At 45.6% G+C, this 22,171-nt stretch overlaps 1 protein-coding gene across 1 annotated transcript in view; it reads right to left on the bottom strand.

Moving 5' to 3' along the window:
• PRKDC (protein kinase, DNA-activated, catalytic subunit) overlaps positions 1 to 22,171 on the bottom strand; it is a 2,818,033-nt gene that overhangs the window by 2,735,369 nt on the left and 60,493 nt on the right. Inside the window, exons 5-6 of the mRNA XM_086965729.1 lie at positions 21,971 to 22,079; positions 20,140 to 20,252 (exon numbers count right to left, since the gene is read on the bottom strand). Coding sequence (XP_086821855.1) covers positions 20,140 to 20,252; positions 21,971 to 22,079 — 222 coding nt within the window. The remainder of the gene's footprint in view (positions 1 to 20,139; positions 20,253 to 21,970; positions 22,080 to 22,171) is intronic.

The raw sequence follows: 22,171 nt of genomic DNA on the forward strand, positions 1-22,171 counted from the left end.
CTACTTCATTAATGTGGTAGATAGTCACTATATTTTGACTCTACTTGGAGCTACTTGCTCCGTGCTTTTCTCTTGTGGCTCTCCTTGGATTTTGCGCTTTACTATGAGTCAGGTGCTGGAACTACATCTCTATTGAGAGTCTGACTAAACTTTTTTCCTGGTACATTCCACTGCTGAGACGACACTCTGCTTAATGAATGTTTATTTATTATATGACCTATGCTAAATGTATTGTTTGCATTTGTTACTCTTAACTGAATGTATATAATGATCATACTACATTTTTGCAAGCGAATATTGTTATTACTGTTTTAATACTGTTATGCTTAAAATCACAGGGCAACTTACCTCATTGCTTGGGTACACTGTTTTATTTGCCTGTATTACAGAATTTCTTTTCTTCTACATACTGCTATTCTGTGTCTTTGGATAGTTTTCTTCAGGTTTATGGGCAGGGTCTCTAAAACTTTAAAGCAATCTACACCCTTACCCCGGAAGTTTTTGATTCCTATTAGTTCATGCTATAACTGTTTATCCATGAAAGATTCAGCCGTTTCATCACCTAAGGGTGCACTGTCTTCACAGACTGCTTCAGTCTCCAACGTCACCAAAGCATCCACAAAAAGATTGATAAAAGATCCTCCTTCTCCACCTAAACAATCTGCTTCTGTCACAATGGATCTAATACTAGAAGAGATCAGAGCCCTACGCCCATTCATGGAAGAGACTAAATCCACGCTTCAGATGCTTTCTGATAAATGGTCAGCAATGGATCAACGAGTCGCCACGTTAGAGCAGAATTTTGACTCTTTATCTTCATCTACTTCTAAAGTAGACTCTCTCTGTTCACATGTGTCCATACTTCAGAAACAAATTGAGCATTTGGAAAACAGAAATAGAAGGAATAATCTTCGAATTTATGGTCTTCCTGATGGAACGGAAGGTCCAGATCTGCCCACCTTCTTTAAATCCTTTCTTCCAAAGCTCCTTAAACTACCTGAGGGCACTATGTTGAATATCCAGAGAGCTCACAGATTAGGACCACCATTGCGCCAAACATCTTCCTCGTCACCTCACAAACCGAGAGGAGTGATTTTGTATTTTTTTTAATACACTGACCTCTTAAAGTTTCTATCAGCAGCTAGGGGAATAAATCGCATAATTTGGTCTGGAAATTCTTTGTTCTTCTCGCAGGATTACGCCAAACCGACCGCTGATCGACGCAAAGAGTTTTTAGCATTGTGGCCGCAATTACGCTCAATAGGTGCAAGATATGGTCTTTTTCACCCTTGCTTATTTAAAGTGACACTCAATAATAAAACCACCACCTACGAGGATCCAATTAAGTTGAAGAGTTTCCTGTATTCTCATCACACCAACACAATGGAGACTAATTCATCATTTAGTTCCAGCTAGATTATGTACAGACTATTCTGGTTGCAGTATTTTCATGTTTTGTACACTGTTTTTTGATCCACTCGCCATCTCTTAATATGTAAACAGCACTTAACTTACGTTGTTATTGTTCGCATTATATCTAATCCTTTTATCCCCTCACAGGTTTTGGCTGCATGTCTTTTCTTCCCTATGTTCGAGTAGGTTTGTTCTGCCCTTCCTTCCGCCTTCCCTTGTGGGTCCTGGACACGTTATTGTTCCGTGTGGCCTTCCATCCCTCCACCCCTCTTATGTCTTGGATTGTATGTAAGTTTTCTTTCTTCATTATTATTCTTTATTTTTTTCATGCTATCTTTCCTTTTACTCTTCTCTTTTTGAGCACTTTCTTCTCTCTTTGGCCTCCCTCATCTCCTTTTTCTACCCTGCAATTTTCCTCTCTCTTACAGGGGTTGTATCTTCGCTTCTTTTCTTTCTTGCTTGCTTTTCCTCCCCAATTCAATTCTCTTACCTTTTGTGCTGTTGGTTTGATATTCCTCATACCCTAATTAATTTCGGATATTTTTCTTATAGGAATTTTTTGTATTTTTACAGTTTTAATTTATGCCTTTAAAACTCATGTCTTGGAAAGTCAGAGGATTACATTCACCTATTAAGCGTCAGAGAGTTTTGACACATTTGACTAAACTGGGGGCAGATGTTGCTTGCTTACAAGAATCTCACTTAACTAGTGATGAGTCCACGAAACTCAAAAGAGCATGGGTGGGTGATGTTCTTTTTTCTCCGGGTGATGGCAAGCGTAATGAAGTTATTATTCTTTTCCGCAAATCCCTTTCCATTAAGATCCTATCTCATTGTACAGACCAAGCAGGTAGATGGGTTCTTGTTAAATTTATAATTGATAATGTTCCGGTCTCTTTATTGAACATATATGCGCCCACAATTGGTGACCCTTCTTTTTGGACTTTATTAGCCCAACAAATTACACAATGTTATGATGATAATTTTATCCTTGCTGGCGACTGTAATGAAATCCTGGACCCATTTTTGGATCGAAACTCTTGAGTTCCCTTTACACCTGATAGATCTCACAAATCGTTCACGCACACCATTAAACAACACAAACTCAAAGATGCTTGGAGACTTTGTAACCCTACCTTAAGAGAATACTCCTTTTACTCACCAGTACATCATACTCAATCACGTTTAGATTACATCTTTGTTTCACACATCTCTCAGTCATTGATGAAGGTGGATATTGGGTCTATATTGATTTCTGATCATGCTCCTGTAACCATACACCTTGATGTTTTGCATAAACCCAACCTACCACGCAAATGGCGTTTCAATAATGCCCTTCTTCTGGATCCAATCTTTACATCATCCTACATTTCTTTTTTTCATGAATATTTCGCCATTAATCAAATGGATGGTATGTCCTTTCAGGTAATCTGGGATGCTTTTCAAAGCTTCGACTACAGACTTTATCATTCGTCTCCAATAAACGTAAAAAAGCACAGCAGACCACAAATGCTTTATTAGCCAAAATCAAGAAATTGGAACACTCCTATTACTCCTCCAAATCTAAGAAATGCTTATCTGAACTCCTAAAAGTTAAATTTCAATTTAATCAAGATACTACTTCAAATTATTTACTGAAATCTAGCGCAAAGTTTTACGGTGGTCAGAATAAAGCCGGGAAATTGTTGGTTAACTATTTAAAAGTTAAAACAAAACAAGCTTAATATAGAATCTATTTTTGGTACTGACAATTCATTATAATTTAAGGATGAAGAGATATTAACTGAATTCCTTCAATTCCATAAAACACTATACAAGTCTGAAACCCTTTCTTCTGATCACTCTATTTCCCAGTTCCTCTCCAAAATTCATTATCCACCTGAGATGCGCCCAGATCTTTCTTGTTTAGAATCTGATATTACACAGAAGGAACTTCACGATGCCATAAGAATTCTCAAAATGAATAAGGCTCCTGGTCCAGACGGTCTCACTGTGGAATTTTTTTCTCATTTTGCTTCTTAATTGATCCCCAAATTGCATACCCTGATACTTTCTTTTTTGCAGTCTGGAGCATCTGCTGGATCTTTTTCTGATGCTCTTATTTGCCTTACTCCTAAGGATGGTAAGGATCCCCAACATTGTAAGAATTATCGAACCATCTCCCTAGTCAACATAGATTACAAAATGTTTTCAAAAGCTCTAGCAATGCGATTAGAGTCTCACATGCCCGATTTGCTGGGCACTGAGCAATCTGGCTTTGTTAAAGGAAGATTTATTACAGACCGCATGCGTCTATTCTTTGACATTCTATCTAAAGCTTCACATACGTCTCATCCTCTGGCAGCCATTGCTTTGGATGCCGAAAAAGCATTTGATAGAGTTGGATGGCCTTACCTTTTCAGTACGCTTCTGTGGTTTGGTTTTGGCCCAAAAATGTTGGCTCTCATTTCTATTTTATATTCCAATCCCAGAGCAGCTGTCACAGCGAATGGTGGAATTTCCTATTACTTTAATCTTGCTAGGGGTGTTAGACAAGGATGTCCCCTGTCTCCATTTCTTTTTAATATTGCCTTAGAACCTTTTTTACTCCGGATTCGTCAAAATGATAATATTCACGGTTTTACTTTTAAGAGTCCAGTATTAAAGTGGCGGCCTATGCTAATGATGTGCTTTTAATTTTATCGCAACCTCAGGCTTCTCTCCCTGCCTTTTTGGAAGAGGTAGAATCCTTTGCGTCAGTTTCTGGTTATAAACTGAATAAAGACAAGTGTGAAATTCTCCCCCTGATAAAATATACTTTCAGTGCTGATTTTGTTACTTCAGGCTTTTCATGGAGTCCTCAATTTATTAAATACTTAGGCTTGCACTATACCCCGTCCACAGCGTGGACGGTGTCACGTTGCATGGATAATTGCATACAAAGATTATCTTCTTTAACAACAAAATGGCATCCACTATACTTGTCCTGGTTGGGCCGTTTGGACGCCATCAAAATGATGCTCTCCCCCATAGTCCTATATACAATTTATAATATTCCACTGTCGATTCTGCTCAAATATATTTAAAAAATCAACTCCATCTTATCTTCTTTTTTATGGGGACACAAGAAATCACGCATGTCTATTCATAAACTAATTCTTCCGAAATCGGAAGATGGGACGAACTTTCTGGATTTTCCTCTTTACCATAAAATCTTTCATATTAGGTGGCTCTCTGATCCTTCCTTGCCTTGTCCTCTCTGGACTGCATTAGAATGGTCTTTCATTTCTCCTTTTTTCTTCCAGGAATTTTTATCATTTACACGCAAACCACAATCCGTTTCCACTCCTATTCTTAAGCATACTTCCAAAATTATTCCAACTGCTCCTTCGCCATCTTTTCTTAACTTTCCTATATGGCACAATCTACACATTTTAATTAATAAACCTTTATTTTGGAAAACCTGGAGACAATGAGGGTTGATTTGGGACAATCAATTATATAATTGGGATTTGATTATGTCCTTTAAACAAGCTCGCATCATATTTGATTTCCCTTCATCTTTTTGTTCTAAATACTTCCTCCTAACACAAGCTATTCAATCTGCTTACCTAACATATAGGCCACATCCTTTAAGCAGCTCTCTCGAATCTGCTCACACAGCTAAATTGCACTCCCTACTGCTTAATCACTTTAAGACCTCCATTATATAAATTTTTTACATACTTCACATACACTAAGAGAAGTGTGGCTCAATGGTTAGAGCGGCAGACCCTGATGCAGAGGTCTAGCCCGGACCAGGGTTCAATTCCCCGCCTCAGCGGGTCTTGGGCTCAAAAATTCCACGGACCTGATAATTCTCGCCTCAGTGCCTATTCCAATCATGGAGTCCCACTCTGAAACTCTAGGCAATAGCTTGCTTAATCTCCCCAACGGCCCCCACAACGCTAAGGATGCCTGGCCTCCACCTTGGGGGTGCCCAGGAGTGGACGCCTCACAGGGAAAGCCATGATGGGTTCCACAGCGGTATTCGTACAAGCGCCTTGAGACTCTTGCGGGTGAGTAGTGCGCTATACAGGTATCAATTTACATTTCACATTTACTAAGAGACAAAACTCAAACAGAATTATTGTGGGAAAAGGACTTTGGTATCTCTTGGACTACAGACTTCTGGAATAAAATTTGGCTTAAACTTAGGAAATATTCCAGGGCCGCGAACACGACACAAACACTCTTTTTTATATATAACAGACTCCTATTATCCCCTCTTGTTCTCAACTCGTTCCATTCTGATGTTTCACATGAATGTTGCTCTTGCTCGATACCACATGCTGAATTATTTCATTTACTTTTTAACTGTAAGTTTGTTCAACCTTTTTGGGAAAGGGTGTGGACACAATTAAATTTGATTTTTCATTCCAATCATCCCTTTTCTATATTGCATATCGTTTTAGGCAGCTTATCTTCTTTTTGGGAACATTCTGATATTTAAGTCAAAATAATTGACCTCTTATTAGCAGTAGCTTTCCAGCAAATAACGAGAAATTGGAAGGATTTCACTAAACTCTCATATCAAGCATGGTGTTATGCGGTCTGTTATAATCATAGGCTAGACACTACATTTGTATACCCATCACATTTGGCATCCAAACATTTGGATTTGTGTGCACCAGTTATTCTATTCATTGATGCTAGTGCTAAATGCTCTGCTACCCCTAATCCTCTGCAGCAAGAAGTTACTAAACCTCCATAACTTCCTTTATGTTAATTTATAGTTCTATTTGTATCTCCTTTTGTATACTATAGTTTATGAGACCATTATTTTGCCTGTACTTGTAATCTCTACTGGTTATGTTTTATACCCTGATTATTTTCAAACCCAACTGATACATTGTTTATGAACTTACTGCTTTAATTGTTTTTACATTCTGCACATTGTTGTAATCTTTTATCCTAATAAACGTCTTTTTTGAACTTAAGAGCTTTAATTGTACCTGGATGGTTGTGCTCCGTGGGGAAATCCTGTTACAATGTTGAATGGGTCACTTAATTTCTTCACACTGGGCAGACTTCATACAACACCAGCTACTAGACTCCCCCATAACTCCACATTTTGTTTTTAATCAGAACTTTCCTTCTGCACCAGAAAGGTTGTAACTGCAATATTAGCAGGTGGTGGTAAATGCAGTTGGTGGTAAAATGTGAGTCACAACAACCATTGTGACTAAATATTAAGGCCATCCTTAAAGAAAACAGACTACCCTGAAATGACATGGAAGAAAACCAGTTACTTACCTGTAACTTTGGTTCTCCAGTTTGGTATTTCAAAGATTCCCATAGCTTGTATCACTCCCCGTCGTCGGAATGGGAGTCTCAGTGAATAAAAAATAGCATAGCAGGAGGTACAAAAGAGAAAGAAAGGCCTAGGCCTCATCTCCACCTCTTTTTGTAAAAGAGACCAAAATAAAGCAGCAACCAATCAGATTAGCCTCACCCCATAGAACCTTCCTGAGAGAGCCTCAGATTTTCGTAGCCGTTGTCTAACAGTATAACAGAATATGCTGAAGGCTGAGCTTTCCCAGGGGAGGAGGGTGGGCGCATGGGAATCTATGAAAGTTACCAATACTGGAGAACCAAAGTTACAGGTACGCAACATGTTTTCTTACTCCAGTTTTGGAACTTTCATAGATTCCCATAGCTTGCATCAAAGTAGCTAGCAGTTAGCAACAATGCAGATTTTGTGTAATAAATCATGTCATAACTTTGTATCCATATCCTCATAAGTAATAACCAGACATTTTAAACATTAGTCAGAAAACATAAGTTGATACAAAATGTGCAATACCAAAAACAGGAATGAGGGTTAGGAGGGAAAGCTCACCACTCAATGGACGAGGTTCCTCAGGACTGCCGGTCCCACTGCCGCCTCACTCCGTGTGGAAGAGTCCAAGCAGTAATGCTTTGTGAAGGTATGGGGACTGCTCCATGTAGTTGCCCTGCAAATGCGTTGATCGACACTCCAGCGAAAAGAGCAGATGACGATGACACTGCTCTTGTGGAGTGCGCCCAAACCCGCCCTTCTAGGGGCTTACCAGTCGCTTGATGGCAGTAGTGGATCGTGCTGTCAATCCAACGTCCAACTCCTTGCTTTGAAAGGGGAACACCTTTGCGAGGTGCACTAAAAGCGACAAAGAGTTGAGTAGATTTCCTGAAGCCCTTGGTGCGCTGGAGATAGAATTTTAAACATCTTTGGACATCCAAGGAATGAAGAGACCTCTCCGCTGGAGTTGTAGGTCGAGGGAAAAAAGATTTCAGAATGACCGGCTCATTCAAATGAAAATCCGAAGGGACCTTTGGGATGAATTTCAGATTTGTCCTCAGATAAGAGTGTCCTTCTTAAACTGTAAGAACGGATCCTTAATAGTGAGAGCTTGAAGTTCACTAACCCTCCTGGCTGATGTTAAAGCGAGAAGGAGGGCCACTTTCCATGTAAGAAACTTAAGATCCGCTCTATGAATAGGCTCAAAATAGGTCTTATGAGTTGAGCAAGAACCAAATTGAGTTGCCACATGGGAGGCGGAGGTCTAACCGGAGGGAAAACCCTAAAGAGTCCTTTTAAAAATTGTTTGACAATTCTTGCAGACCAGAGGGAAGGGCCAGAAGCAGTCTGTCTGAATCTAGAGATAGGTGCCAGGTGCACTTTGATAGAAGAATGGGCGAGACCTGACTTGGCCAGAGACAAAATGTAAGGTAAGATCTGATGAGGAGCAGAAGAATAAGGATGAATGTTCTCTCGGCGGCACCACAAGCAGAAACGTTTCCATTTCGAACGATAGGTCTTATTCTTATTCGTACTTGGTGCACAGGCCTGAGCTAGGACCTCTTTACATTCTTGAGGGATATCTAAGTTTTGAAACTCTTGTTGTTCAGGAGCCACGCTGTCAACTGAAGTGAGCTCCTATTCGGATGTACCACTTGGCCCTGGGACATCGTCAATAGAGAGGGAATTGGCCACAGATGAATTGGATGATCCTGGGAGAGCAGGAGAAGCTCTGTAAACCAAAACTGGCTGGTCCACGCCAGTGCTACTAGAATCATCGTGCAGGGTTCTGCTTAGAGCTTCCTGAGCAGCCTTGGAATTAGGGGAATTGGAGGAAAGGCGTAAACAAATGCACCCGACCAGGCCATCGAAAGCGCATTCCCCAACGACCCTTGATGGTGTTCCCTGCTTGCGTAGAAGTGGCATTTCTTGTTCCCTGGGATGGCAAACAGGTTTATGGACGGAGTGCCCCAACAATTGAACACTTTCTCCAGAGTGCCCTGGTCCAATTCCCACTCGTGACAGAGAGACTTCAGGCGACTCGACGTATCTGCTGTCGTGTTGAGGGTACCCGGAAGATGTTCCGCCGAAAGTGAGATTTTGTGATGAATCACCCACTTCCAAATCTCTTGGGCCTCTTTGGAGAGTAGCTGAGACCTCGTTCCACCCGGTTTGTTCACATAGTGCATAAATCAATCACTCAATCAATCAAAGTACTTGTAAAGCGTGCTACTTACCCGTGAGGGTCCCAAGGCGCTGAGGGGAGGGGGGGGATGCTCCTACAGCTCGAAGAGCCAGGTCATGAGGAGTCTTCTGAAGGTGAGTAGGTCTTCAGTCTGCCGTATGTGGGTAGGGAGGGTGTTCCAGGTCTAGGCGGCGAGGTAGGAGTAGGGTCTACCGCCGAAGGTCGTTCGTTGGATGCGGGGGACAGCGGCGAGGGCAAGGCTGGCGGAGCGGAGCTGGCGGGTGGGGGTGTAGAAGCTGAGTCTGCTGTTCAGGTAGGCTGGTCCGGCGTTGTGGAGTGCTTTGTGTGCGTGGGTGAGGAGCTTGAAGGTGATCCTTTTGTCGACGGGGAGCCAGTGTAGGTCTCTCAGGTGGGGGGTGATGTGGCTGCGGCGGGGGATGTTGACGATCAGTCAAGCCGAGGTGTTTTGGAGGCGTTGTAGTCGTCGTAGGTGTTTGGCTGGGATTCCTGTGTAGAGTGCGTTGCCGTAGTCCAATCTGCTGCTGACGAAGGCCTGTGTCACCGTTCTTCTTGTTTCCGTCAGGATCCACTTGTAGATCCTGCGGAGCATATGTGGTGAGTGTTGTAGCAGGAGGAAGAGACTGCATTGACCTGCTTAGACATGGAGAGGGAGGAGTCGAAGATTAATCCTAGATTGCGTGCATGGTCGGTGGGTGTTGGTGCTGTTCACAGTGTGGTCGGCCAGGAGTCGTCCCAGGCTGAGGGGAGGGAGTGGATCCGAGAAGGAGGACCTCAGTCTTGTCCGAGTTCAGCTTCAGACGGCTGCTTCTCATGCAGTCGGCGACGGCCTTCGTTCCCTCGTGGAGGTTGGTTTTGGCAGTGTGTGGGTCCTTGGTCAGGGAGAGGATGAGCTGGGTGTCGTTGGCGTAGGAGATGATGTTGAGGTCGTGATGGCGGGCCACTAGTGCGAGGGGGGCCATGTAGACGTTGAACAGCATCGGGCTGAGGGATGAGCCCTGGGGGACACCGCAGATGATGTCGGTGGCTTAGAACCAGAAGGGTGGGAGGCGGACGCTCTGGGTTCTGCTGGTGAGGAAGGACGTAGTCCAGTCAAGGGCCTTCTTTTGGATTCCGGCTTCTAGGAGGCGTGTCTTTAGAGCGTGATGGCAGACTGTGTCGAAGGCGGCCGACAGGTCCAGGAGGATGAGGGCTGATATTTCGCCGTTGTCTAGTTTGCGCCTGATGTCGTCTATGGCGGCGATGAGGGCTGTCTCGGTGCTGTGGTTTCGTCTGAATTCGGACTGGGACGGGTCCAAGATGTTGTTGTCTTCCAGGTGGCGGGCCAGTTGCATGTTGACGATTTTCTCGATGACCTTTGGCGGGAACGAGAGCAGGGAGATGGGCCGGAAGTTCTTTAGTTCCTTGGGGTCTGCTTTGGGCTTCTTGAGGGCGGCGTTGATTTCGGCTTGCTTCCAGCTTTCCGGGAATGTCGCGGTTTCAAAGGAGATGTGGATGACCTTCCGTAGTTGGGGTGCGATGGCTGTGTCTGCTTTGTTGAATACGTAGTGTGGGCATGGGCCAGACGGAGATCCTGAGTGGATGGAGTTCATGACCTTGCATGTCTCGTCCTTGTTGACGCTGGGCCAGGAGGTGGTGTTTGTAGGAGAGTAGGGTCTGCAATCCTATGATCACCCAGATTTTTTGCTTTTGTTTCACTGGTTTACGACTTTCTCTGGCTGTGGGCCTGCCAATCAGACCCACAGCCTAGCTGTTCTCTCACTAAATTGACATGTGTACCTTAGGTGCATTCTCCAATTGGTACTGGGCCACCTTATCAGACCCTGTAACTCAGGGCATAGGTGTACCCAGGGCCTACCAGGGGCTGAAGCATGTATTATGCCGCCCCTGGATGGCCATCTAAATCGGACACAACTGGCTGCACGACAGCTGGGGCAAGGTGGTGTAATCACCCTTTGCTTTAGATATGGTATACCTATATCTAACCCTAAAAATGGACACACAGATTCCTATCAGTCACTCCTATGGCAGGCCTTGACAATCCTGAAGGCAGAGTGCTTGGAATTGTGTGAAATGGTGCTCTGGCATGAGCTGAGCCCGGTTGCAGCTTGCGGAACCAAGTCCTAATAGCTGTTCCATGATAACGCATACCATATACTCTTAAGTGCATTATAATCCTCGCGGTTAAATGCTATCTTTGGTATCGCTTTATCAAAACATGTCGTGTAAGGTGTCATAGGAATTGGAATACTAACCCCTCGCCAATTCTGGCGACGGGGTTAGCATTCCACCCTTCTAGAGGGACACGACATGTATGTAACTGTGAACCCCGGTTAAAGTTAACTGAAGCCTCAGCTCCACAAAATGGATGCTGCCACCACAGACACGAGTCTGACCTCCTGCTGCTGGGAGTCCTTCCAGCGAGGAGAGCTTGGACAAAGGGTTCCTGTCAGGGGCGGTGCTAGCACCATCCCAGACAGGGTTTTGTGTATCCTGGGTAGGCAGGGCTTTACAGGAAGGTGACTGCAAGTGGCACCCCGGTGCTCACTACGCATCTGCCGGCTAGAACCAGTTCCAGGGGCACACCAGCCCCTGGCCTGGGGAAAGTCCGGCATGGGAGAGGGGTGTAACCACCCCCCTTCCTGGTCCGACCCCTAGGGCAGGACCTAGTCGCGTACCAACCCCTTTCTTTAGGATAAAGGCAGGAGCGGGGACCCTTCCAAATTAGATCATCTTTGAATCAAGAAACCACTTTCTACGAAAGGAACTCTCGACTTCTTCTCAAGATTTCTCCCTTGTGGCTAAGGAGTAGTCACCCTGCATCCGCAGGCACCATCTAAGAACTCTGCGGTTTGCTGCACGTCCTTCCTCAGGAATCCGACCGACCAGCACGACGAGACCCGGCTTCCCTGGCACCTCTGACCTCTACCTACCTCTACAGCTAAGCTGAGACCCGTAGGTGCGACGAGACCTCGAGGGACCGGCCATCATCAGAACTGCACGACTTCAATCCAGCACGACCGCCGAGGGATCCTCTGGTGATTCAGTTTGGGGTCCGAGAAGCCCCGACCCTGAGCAGCACCAGCACCGAAGTCCAGCCCCCCAGCATCTCCACGATCTGCTTGGGTCCCTTCTGCTTTTTGCTGCTCACCGCGTTGTCTGGCTACTAGCCCGCTGGCTTGTGGCCTTCTCGACGATGATCAACGACGACAACTCTGCTGGTCTGGTTGCTCCAGACTGGCCCTTGCTCCCTTCCTAAAGAGGAGCACCCCGGACCCTCCTGGTCCACTCCAGACGCCATTTTAGGTCCACCGCGTGGGCTTGAATTTGCCAAGACTTGTTGCCCCAATCCTGGGTCCAGCGACGTCGACAGCATCAACCATCGTGGGACAGCTCGCACCTCCATCCTGGTCGCCGACAACGCCTCCTGGTCCGTGAGACTGCAGAGCCCAGCGTCGCCCACTCACCTGGTCGAGGTGACTTCGCCCGGTGCCATCCTGGTGCCCACACAATCACTGGCTAGTGATTAAGAACTTGGTCCCCTCTGCTTTCAGGTGTCATCCATCTTCGATCCAGGCTTGGATCACTCGAACTATCTTTACTGGTCGCCTGCCAGCAACTTCTTTCTTCAGGCTCCTGGTTCGTCAACGAGGATTCCCGGCGTCTTTTCAGACCTATGCAGCTGCAGCCCCTGGGCTAGGTAACTTCGGCATTTCGGTGCCCCAGCATAGCCTCACTATCCAAGGGTCCAGATCCACTTTCGTTTTCGATCTACCTAGTCGGGTTCGCCCGAGAACACTAACTTTGCCTTTACTAGCCTCCATAGACTTTGTCCCGCATCCCGCGTGAGAGTGCACACTCTGCACCCGAGTCCCCTAGGCCTCCTACTAGTAATCTGAAGGTTCAGTAATGTAGTCCTAGCGATTCCAAAGCCTATTAGTCCAGTACTTACCTGATAGTAATTTCGCATTCCACTTTCAGAGTATATGGTTTTTCGTGCCCCTCGGGCATTTGTGTGAATTGTGCAACTTAAAGTATTTTCGTAAGAGTTTTGTTGTGTGCTTAGTACCCTGTCCTCATAAAGAGTACAGGGCTGTTGTGATCTAAATAAATACACTGTTTATTTTCATAACACTTGTGTGGTGTCCTTTCACTTGGTGTTCAAGGGGTATATGTGATGGTATAACAGCTGGCTTAACACGCCCTCTAGAGTTTAGCCCGAAGACTGCTCGTATCCACGCTACTAGGATAGCTGGTCTATAAGGTTGACTTACAACCAATCACCATAAGGGTTGTTTGGACTGATACAAAGTGCTCACTAGAATAGTGAACATTATATATCAGGCCAACTTCTCACAGTGTTCACAGGGGAGGTGGAGTCTGGCGTAGTCGGGGCGGTCGTGGTGTTGAAGCTGTCGTGGATATCAGCGATCTTGCGGTGGAAGAAGATGGCTAGTGAGTCGCTAGTGAGTCGCACAGTTCTTGTGAGAGTGGGATGTCATTGGCGCTGGCGTTGGAGAGTTTCTTTATGATGCTGAAGAGCTCTTTGCTGTTGTGTGCGTTATTGTCCACGTGGTCTTTGAAGGAGGATCTCTTGGCAAGTCTGATGAGGTGGTGGTGTCTGCGGGTAGCGTGCTTGTGGGCTGCGTGGTTGTCCGGTGTGCGTTCATATAGCCATGTCTTCTCCAGTTTTCGGCATGCGCGTTTGGAGGCCTGGAGCTCGTTGGTGAACCATGTGGCTCTCTTGTTGGTATGGTTGTTGGAGGGTTTCTTGAGCGGGGCGAGGGTGTTGGCGCAGTCCTCGATCCACTGTCTGAGGTTGCGGGCTGCGGCGTCAGAGTTGGTGGGGTCGGTGGGTGGGTTCTTGGCGAGGGAGTTGAGCTGCTGGTCTTCGGTGACTTTGCTCCAGCAGCGGCAGGGCAGCTGTTGGGTGCGATGGTGCGTGGTTGGTTTCTTGAAGGTGAAGTGGATGCAGCGGTGGTCGGTCCAGTGGAGTTTGGTGGTGTGATCGAAGGCGACGTGGGAGCCTGTGGAGAAGGTGGGGTCAAGTGTGTGGCCGGCGGCGTGGGTTGGTGTGGTGACGAGTTGTCTGAGGCCGAGGTTGTCGATCAGGGTGGCGGAGTTGGCGTCGTCGTCGTTCGAGGTGAAAGTTCAGGTCCCCGGGGAGGATGTGGTCCGTGGAGGCGAGTGCATGGGTGCTGGCGAGGTCGGCGATGGAGTCACCGAGCCCGGGGTCCGGGTGGTCTGTAGAGGAGTGTTCCTCTGAGATTGGTGTTGGGGTCGGTGTGTATCCGGAAGTGCAGGTGTTCGGCGGTGTTGAGGGTGTCGTCTGCGTGGGTGGCGACTTTGAGGGTTGGCTTGTGGATGAGGGCTATTCCTACTCCGATTCCGTTTGCGCGATCCCTGCGGGTGATCTTGTAGCCTTATGGCCGTCGTGTTGTCTGTACGGACCAGGACGGTGGAATTCCGTATTCTCGGAAGGAAAGCCTGTAACGCCAGACGAATCGCCTTGAGCTCCAGAAGGTTGATATGGAGAATGCATTGTTCGGGCCTCCAGTGGCCGCTCACTTGAAGATCTTGCAAGACTGCCCCCCCAGCCTTCTAGAGAGGCGTCCGTGGTAAGTATCTAAGGGGCTGGAGTAACTGTGAAGGTGGGACCCTTTGAGATATTGTCCTTCATCATCCACCAGCTGACCGCCAGTTTCATACGAGTGATGATTACCTTGTCGTCGAACGAGCCTTCCGCTTGGCACCACTGCATGCCCAGTTGTTCCTGGAAAGGGCGCATATAAAGCCTGCAATGCGGAACTAAGGGAATGCAAGATGAGATTGATCCTAGAAGAGATTTGTGTAGGCGAACAGACAGAGACTGTCTTGTTTGCAATCGAAGGGCAGAGGAAATCAGTCTTTTCGGTCATTCTTCTGATGGAAAAGCCTTGCAACAAGTTGTGTCCAGAATGGCCCCAAGAAACTTGGCTGACCTGGAAGGACAGAGGACGGAATTGTTCTTGTTGAGCTGAAGTCCCAGATGATTGAAAATTGAATGCAACTTTCGACTGCTTTTGTACTTGCCTGAGAAGACAGTGCTTTCACCAACCAATCGACTAGGTAAGGGAAAACTTCTAGCAATTGTTTTCTGAGAAACACTGCAACTGGGGCCAATACCTTTGTGAATATCCGCGGCGCGGATATGAGCCCAAAAGGCAGGACCTTGAATTGAAAGTGGCTCTTGGCTACTGTAAAGCGTAGAAACCTCCTGTGGGCCGGGTGGATAGGAACATAGAAGTATGCGTCCCCGAGATCCAGAGTGGCCATGTAATCGCCTGGATTGAGAAGCCGCAAAATGTCCTGAAGGGATACCATCCGAAAAAAGAGTTTTATGAGATAGGTGTTGAGCTCCCTCAGGTCTAAGAATGGGCGCCATTTTTATACTGTCTTGAGAACAAGGAAAAACCGGGAATAGAATCCTTTGCCTCGTTGAGACAGAGGTACCGGTTCTATCTCTCCTTTGAGAAGCAGTTGGTGAGCTTCTAGACATAGAAGGTGTAGATGTTTGGGTTTGGTGGCGCGAGGGGCTCTGGAGGGTGGAAGATGATGAAACTCCAGCGTGTGGCCAAACCAGATAATATTGAGGACCCACCGATCTGATGTTACGATTTCCCAGCTGAGGAGGCATTGAGATATCCTGCCCCCCACTGGTGTTACAGGGGGTGAAGGAACAGTAGACAGAGCCGGAATGCCGCTATTGGCGCTTAGAGGAATCTCTCCCCTCAAGCCCTTGTCGACCTCTAGAAGGTTGGCAAGAGAAAGAAGACGATTAGCCCTGCCGCTGAGAATACTGTTGTTTGTAAGACTGCGACTGCTGCGAATAGGAGGAATAGCACTGCTGCTGGTATCCACCCCTGTACGTAGAAAAACTGCTCCCTCTTGCTCCACGGAAAGGTACTTTGCCGAATTGCACAGTACCAAGGGACTTCGCTGTTTACGGGTCCTTTTTTATATCCTGCAGCGCGTCGTCCAGATGCTTTCCAAAAAGCATTCCCAAATCAAACGGCAGATCTAGGATTTTATTTTGAACTTAAGGGCAAAACCAGGTGGCAAGAAGCCAGCCTGGTCATCTAAGGACTGCCGCACCCGCCAAAGAGCGGAAAGCCATGGTAGCAATGTCCATTGCGCAATCAATAATCTCGGAAGAAGAACGCTCTGCTTCCCCCAGGATTTTCTTTGCGTCCGCCTTTGATCCTTCTGGTAGCTGGTCCAAATACGTAGATAGGTCGCACCACATTTCGCTATCATATCATCCCAAAATTGCTAAGGCGTTAGCAGCCCTGACCAGGAGGCTGGACATAAAGGAGAACCTCTTTCCCACATTATCTAGATGCCTACCCTCCTTAACCGGTGGTGTGGTAAGGGGCGCTGACTGATTCTTTGACTTCCTTTGGGCCGCTTGAGAAATTACAGAGTCCAGTTTCGGTTGGCCAACCAGGCAAGCGGGACTATCCTCTGGAGCCTTGTACTTTTTCCACAGCCGAGGAAGAACAGGGATGACGGTAGCTGGAGACTGCATTACCTTTATCCCCTCACTCCATACATGTTACACAATCGGGATAGAACGGACAGACTTTTTGTAAGGCTCTTTAAAATCATAAAGAAAACATTCTGACTTTACTGATGGTACGGGAAGATCAAAGCGATTGGAAGCCCTTTCCATTAAATTATGGAAGCATCTAATGTCCGCTGGAGTAGAATCCACCGGATCCGGTGATGGAGAAGCGGGATCTGCAATAATGTAGTCATCCCATTCCCTATCTGGATTTGGGACTTGGACTGTGCTCTGGTCATCATCTGATGAGTCATCTTGCACTGTGACTACATTCTGTTGACGTTCCGTTGGTTCCGGGACCGGATCTTGTGGAAGCTGAGGAGCCACCGTGTCAGAAGAATAGTTTGGAGGTGGAGGTGGAGGTGGAGGCACCTGCACTGCCTGTTGCTCAGGGATTGAGATGGAAATCTTCTCCTATAATCAAACAACATGTAGTGTAGATCATTAATAAGTGAAGACGGGATGGCTATCATGCCCTGCTGCAACTGTTCTTGAGATCTAGTTTGCGGCAGTTATTGCTGCTGGTCCATATAATAGTCCTCAGAGTCTGAGTCCTGGTATTTTACACGTAATTGGGATGGGCTGTATGCATCCCCATAAGGACCCTCATCCTCGTCTGAAAAATCCTCATCCAAAAGGAGTGCTGGAGGCAGTGGTGTCACTCTCCGAGGAGATGTCATCTCCGTGGTAATCTGGCGTCTTTTTATACAAATTGCCACTTTTTGTATCGTCGAAGAGGTCGTCGGAGGAGGAATCGTCGACGAAGATTGGATCGTTGACGGAACCATCGACGAGCTCGTCGTCAGCACCATTGTAGAGGTCGACACTGTCATCATCGACATCTTCGTCGACACCATCATAGGCGCCGTCCTCGTCAACGCCATGGTAGTCCTCATCGTCGACGACATTGTAACTGGTACCTCAGGTTGTAGCGTTGACGAAGGCACTGAAGACGACGAAGCTCTCATCAACGAGCCAGTCGACGGAGCTGAAATCAACATCAGGTGAATCTTTGCAGCGGTCGTCGACGTACCTGATGTTGTCGTCGGACAGATTTTCTTGTCAGATTTTCCCTCAGGAGGTACAGAAGCTGTTTTTTTTAACAGCTTTGGCTTCTCAGAGGGTGGAGGTGAAATAGAAGGCCCATGGCTCGCCTTATAAATATAAAGTACCTCAGAAACCAGTCCTTCCCTCTCCTTTACACCTCGGTGAGGAGATCTGATGGGACTGCACCTATCAGAGGTCTTTTGTAAGGCCTTGGCAGGGGGGGGGTCAGCTGAAGTTGAAGGAGAAGACCTACCCCTTTTTTTTAGATCTCTTTGAAGATGTTGCAGAGGAGGCATCATCACTGTCACTTGATATTGGCTCCTTCCGTGACTTTAAGTTTTGTAACCAGGTGAGTAAACGTTTCTCACGGTCTCTTAAGGTCTTTGAAGAGAAGGTCCAACAAATCTTGCAATCAGTGGCCTTGTCGTCAGAGTACAAACAATAAATACAGTCTGTATGCTTCTCCTCCACATGAAGCCTCTTTTATAAACAGGTGGCGCGAGCTTTAAATAAAGCCTTCTTCTCCTTGTCTGACATCCTGAAGAGAAAACTGTAGAGAAACAGATAAAACACAGAAGTTGAAGAGAAATCTAAGCAGAGCTCAGTGGAGACTCCCTTGCACAACGTGCAGTAGAAAATCTGAGTCTCTCTGTCAGGAAGGTGGAGAGGTGTGGCTCACTGGTTAGAGGCGGCAGACCTGTAAGCAGAGAACGGCCCGGGACCAGGGTTCAATTCCCGACGCGGCAGGGTCGTGGACCAGGGGTCAACGGACTCGATAATTCTCGCCTCAGTGCCTACTCTAACCAGGGAACACACTCGGTAACTCTGGGCATTAAGCTTGCCTCATCTCTACAACGGCCCCCACAGACGCCGGGGATGCCTGGTTTTACCCTGGAGATACCCAGAAAGGGACCATCTCACAGGGAAAACCAGGACGGGTTCCCCAGCGGTCTGCAGCACCAGGACACTTGGTTAGAGTAACAGTGCGCTTTACAAATATCCCACATTTACAAGGTTCTAAGGGGTGAGGCTAATCTAATTGGTTGTTGCTTTATTGTGGTCTCTTTTACAAAAAGAGGTGGATGTGCTACAAAATTTTTTTTTTTTTTTGTACCTACTGCTATGGTATTTTTTATTTACCGAGACTCCCATTCCGACGACTGGGAATGATACAAGCTATGGGAATCTATGAAAGTTCCAATACTGGAGTAATACAATGGGTACACTAAATTTGAACATGGAAAGGGGTAATCCAGGTTTAAAGACGTGTTGTTCCTGAGAAAATACAAATCCAGAGTAGCACGGTATTTGGAGAAAAACATCCGATAATAAATAATGGCCGTATAGTTCGTTTACAATGAGATTTATTAACACACTTTCACTTGGACCATCTAAGGTTAAGGTTCTTTTATCGAGATAATTATGAGACCAGATCATGAAATGCAAGGTTATCTATTATTTGCATTACGTTTCAACTGGCAGTTTGGGTGTCCGGCAGTCAAAAAAGCGAACACAGTGAATCACATGTCGGTTGTGTAGACTGTAGCGTACTGAGCAGAAGTTATGCTTCCAGAAAAATGAAATCTTTAAAAAAGGATCTGAAATCCTCTTTCTACACCAATGGAAGTAAGTAACAACTCAAGCAGAAAGAGGCTTACCCCCACAAAAGCAGGCAGGTACATAACAGCTTTTTTTTACAGGGACTTTGGGAATACCCTTTATGAAACCCAACAAACAGCTGTTTCTGATGTTTCCATTACAGATAGGCAGCGGAGTAGGAAGGGGGTGCGGTGGGTGCGGGCCGCCCCGGGTGTCATCACTGAGGAGGTGACAAAATGGCAAAAATATCTATGTATTGAAACTTTTTAGTTCAGTCAACAAACAAAACGAAATGCTGAACTCGACGCGAGGGGTGACAAGAAATTTTCCGCACCGGGTAGCACCTGACCTTGCTACGCCACTGCAGATAGGTCACATCTGAACCCCTGGTTTGTCTAAGTTAAGGTAGCCCTAGCCAATTTGCAGATTTATTTTGTCTCCGTCTTCTCATAAAACATAAAGAACCTTTTGGCAGAATTCAGTAATTACCAAGATCATGGCTAAAGAAAGGAGAAAGTGTTTTTAACCATTCTGCATTCGGACCACACTGAAACACAAGTCGGGTGCAAAAGTAGTGAGGCGTGAAACAGTCAGATCAAGAGGTAAACCTTTATTAAAATCAGGACAATTATCCCTCACATTATGTAACATTCCACAAAGCACAAAAGCCTAAAAAATAATTAAATGACCTGAGAGACTCGGCCTAGAGTGGCATTTAAAGCATGTGAACTGATAGAAATTCTCATTTTATTTCTCATTCTGTAGAAACACAGGATAGGAAAAAATGCAAGAATTAAGGAGGAAAAAAAAGCACAAGCACTGGTATCCCATTACTATCAATAGACCACTTGTGCCTCTCGCTCGCAAAGATCAGATGCTAAGGATTGCATGAATAATGCACTCCCAATGACAGTTAAAAACAACTAGTTATAGCCTTAGACTTCTTAAAACTTAAAGAGAGAAAAGCGACATCACCTGTGTTTTAAGCTCTCCCAAATAAGCCCGGAAAAGCTTCTCTGAGTTGTGAAGCATGTCACTAGGTTGAACTTCTCCCAAAACTCCAAGCAGCTCATATATCTTCTCTAGAACTGGAGGCAACAAAATCACAGATTTCAGGATAGCATTTGATCCCTCATTTTCGTCACAATGACACTAACGTTACAATTAAGAAATCAACAGTGGTGCAACCGTGTTTGGGTTCACACACCAAAATCTAGCCATAATAATAAATTTAATCTAAAGTACACTAACATACCATTGTCACGACACACATCTTGTTGCTACGGGGTGTAGCGTTACAATTTCATGTCTTCATTAACTGCTGATGTCTCCAATTATAAAGTACACTTTCAATCCAACTTCAGCTTTTTTTTCTACCATCCAGCCATCCATCACTTTGTAATGGCATGAGATCTAATCGCCTAACAAAACTAGGTACACTGCCATCAGTTCTACTTTCTACCAGTCGTTTCTGTGACATAGTCTCTTAAAATTCGTTCATTCAGTTATTGGCTTGCAAAGCATTGCCTTCCTTGCATGTAATTAATAAGACATACATATGACGAACTGGTATCTTCATTTAATTGCCACTATTTTGTCATGGTGCAGAGTGGGAATTTTCTTTTGATGTAACAAAGACCTCACAGCATGTTCACACTTTCAGCACAAAGCTCGTTCAGTTATACTTTTTCTTTGCATGTTTATATTCTTGTTGGGATCCCAGTAAGTTCTGTTGATGCCCTCAGTCTCCTGTCCCAGCCTTACATGTCAGGCCTCCATTTTCAGTCTCACACCACAAGGCTACCTGCTCTCCTCTGCTCAGCTGGTTCTCTTCTTAAGCCCAGTGCCCGTTTGTTGCTTTCAACCAGTCTGTCTCTTCTCAAAACAGTGAGCGAATGAGAAAGAATATAGGACTCACTGTGGAAACAAAGTCCTTCAAGAACACTGCCTGTGTAGATTTAGACAATAAGATCCTTGAAGATGAAAATAACTCTTCAATAGGGCACCAAATACTAACAAACATTATCTTGTCAGCTGGAGCATTATAAGGGATCCCTCAATCAACAATATTTTTCCTCATTAATATTTTAAGCCATATCTGGTATTGTGCATCAACTGTTCACGATTATACAAGCTGCATTCCAGGCTGGGCCATGCTGGATTACGGTGTTCTCACGACTAGCTGCTTACTGAAATAACCATCCCAACTGGTGCTTTCCCCACTCCGATGAAAAGGCTTCCAAGTCCCTCTCTCCCTATAGATCACAACATTCACTCACTTGCCTTTAGCTAAACTGCCTCCGACATTCACTTGGAACTGTTTTCTAAAATTCTATGTAAGGACCTGGATGTGAGGATTAGGCTGTTCTCTCTTTACTTTTATTAACAAGCAGCCGTTAACATTAATGAGATTCAGCCAATAACATTCCAAAAGAAAACTACAGTTCCCATGAACCATTGGGAAATCGACCATCCAATCCACAATCACCGTCATCCTTCAAGCTCCTCTACCAACGCTCCTTTTACCTCTTTCTTCCCTGCTCCAGTAGCCTTCAGTTAAGTGCTGCCATCGTATATTGTACGCACTTTGTAAACTTGTGCTAAACGTATGGGCATGTGAGATACCAGATATACATTGTAGTGCCTTTTCACGTTGCATGCAATATTAACCTTGTTTTTCTTTTCAGCAATTACGGTCGACTGGGCTTTTTCCATAGTGTGCTCTTACATTGGCCCGCTACATAAGAAGCCTGCTTCCTAAAGTTTTACACAAGTTCGAAAAAGCAGAGGGTAAATCATCTCTCACCTGTGTCAGGCACTTTAGTCTTTATAGCCAGTTCACCATAGAATCTGCTAAATATGTCTCCAACTTTAAATTCTTCAATCACAGCATGATTCTTTAAACAGCGGAGCACCTGGAAGAACAGTGAGATGCACAGTGTTTCCAAATTTGAACTAGCCATTTTAGGAATACAAGCATCTCCAACTTCCTACTACTGTGATCATC

Source organism: Lissotriton vulgaris, chromosome 4_1, assembly GCF_964263255.1.
Source record: "Lissotriton vulgaris chromosome 4_1, aLisVul1.2, whole genome shotgun sequence".
NCBI lineage: Eukaryota > Metazoa > Chordata > Amphibia > Caudata > Salamandridae > Lissotriton > Lissotriton vulgaris.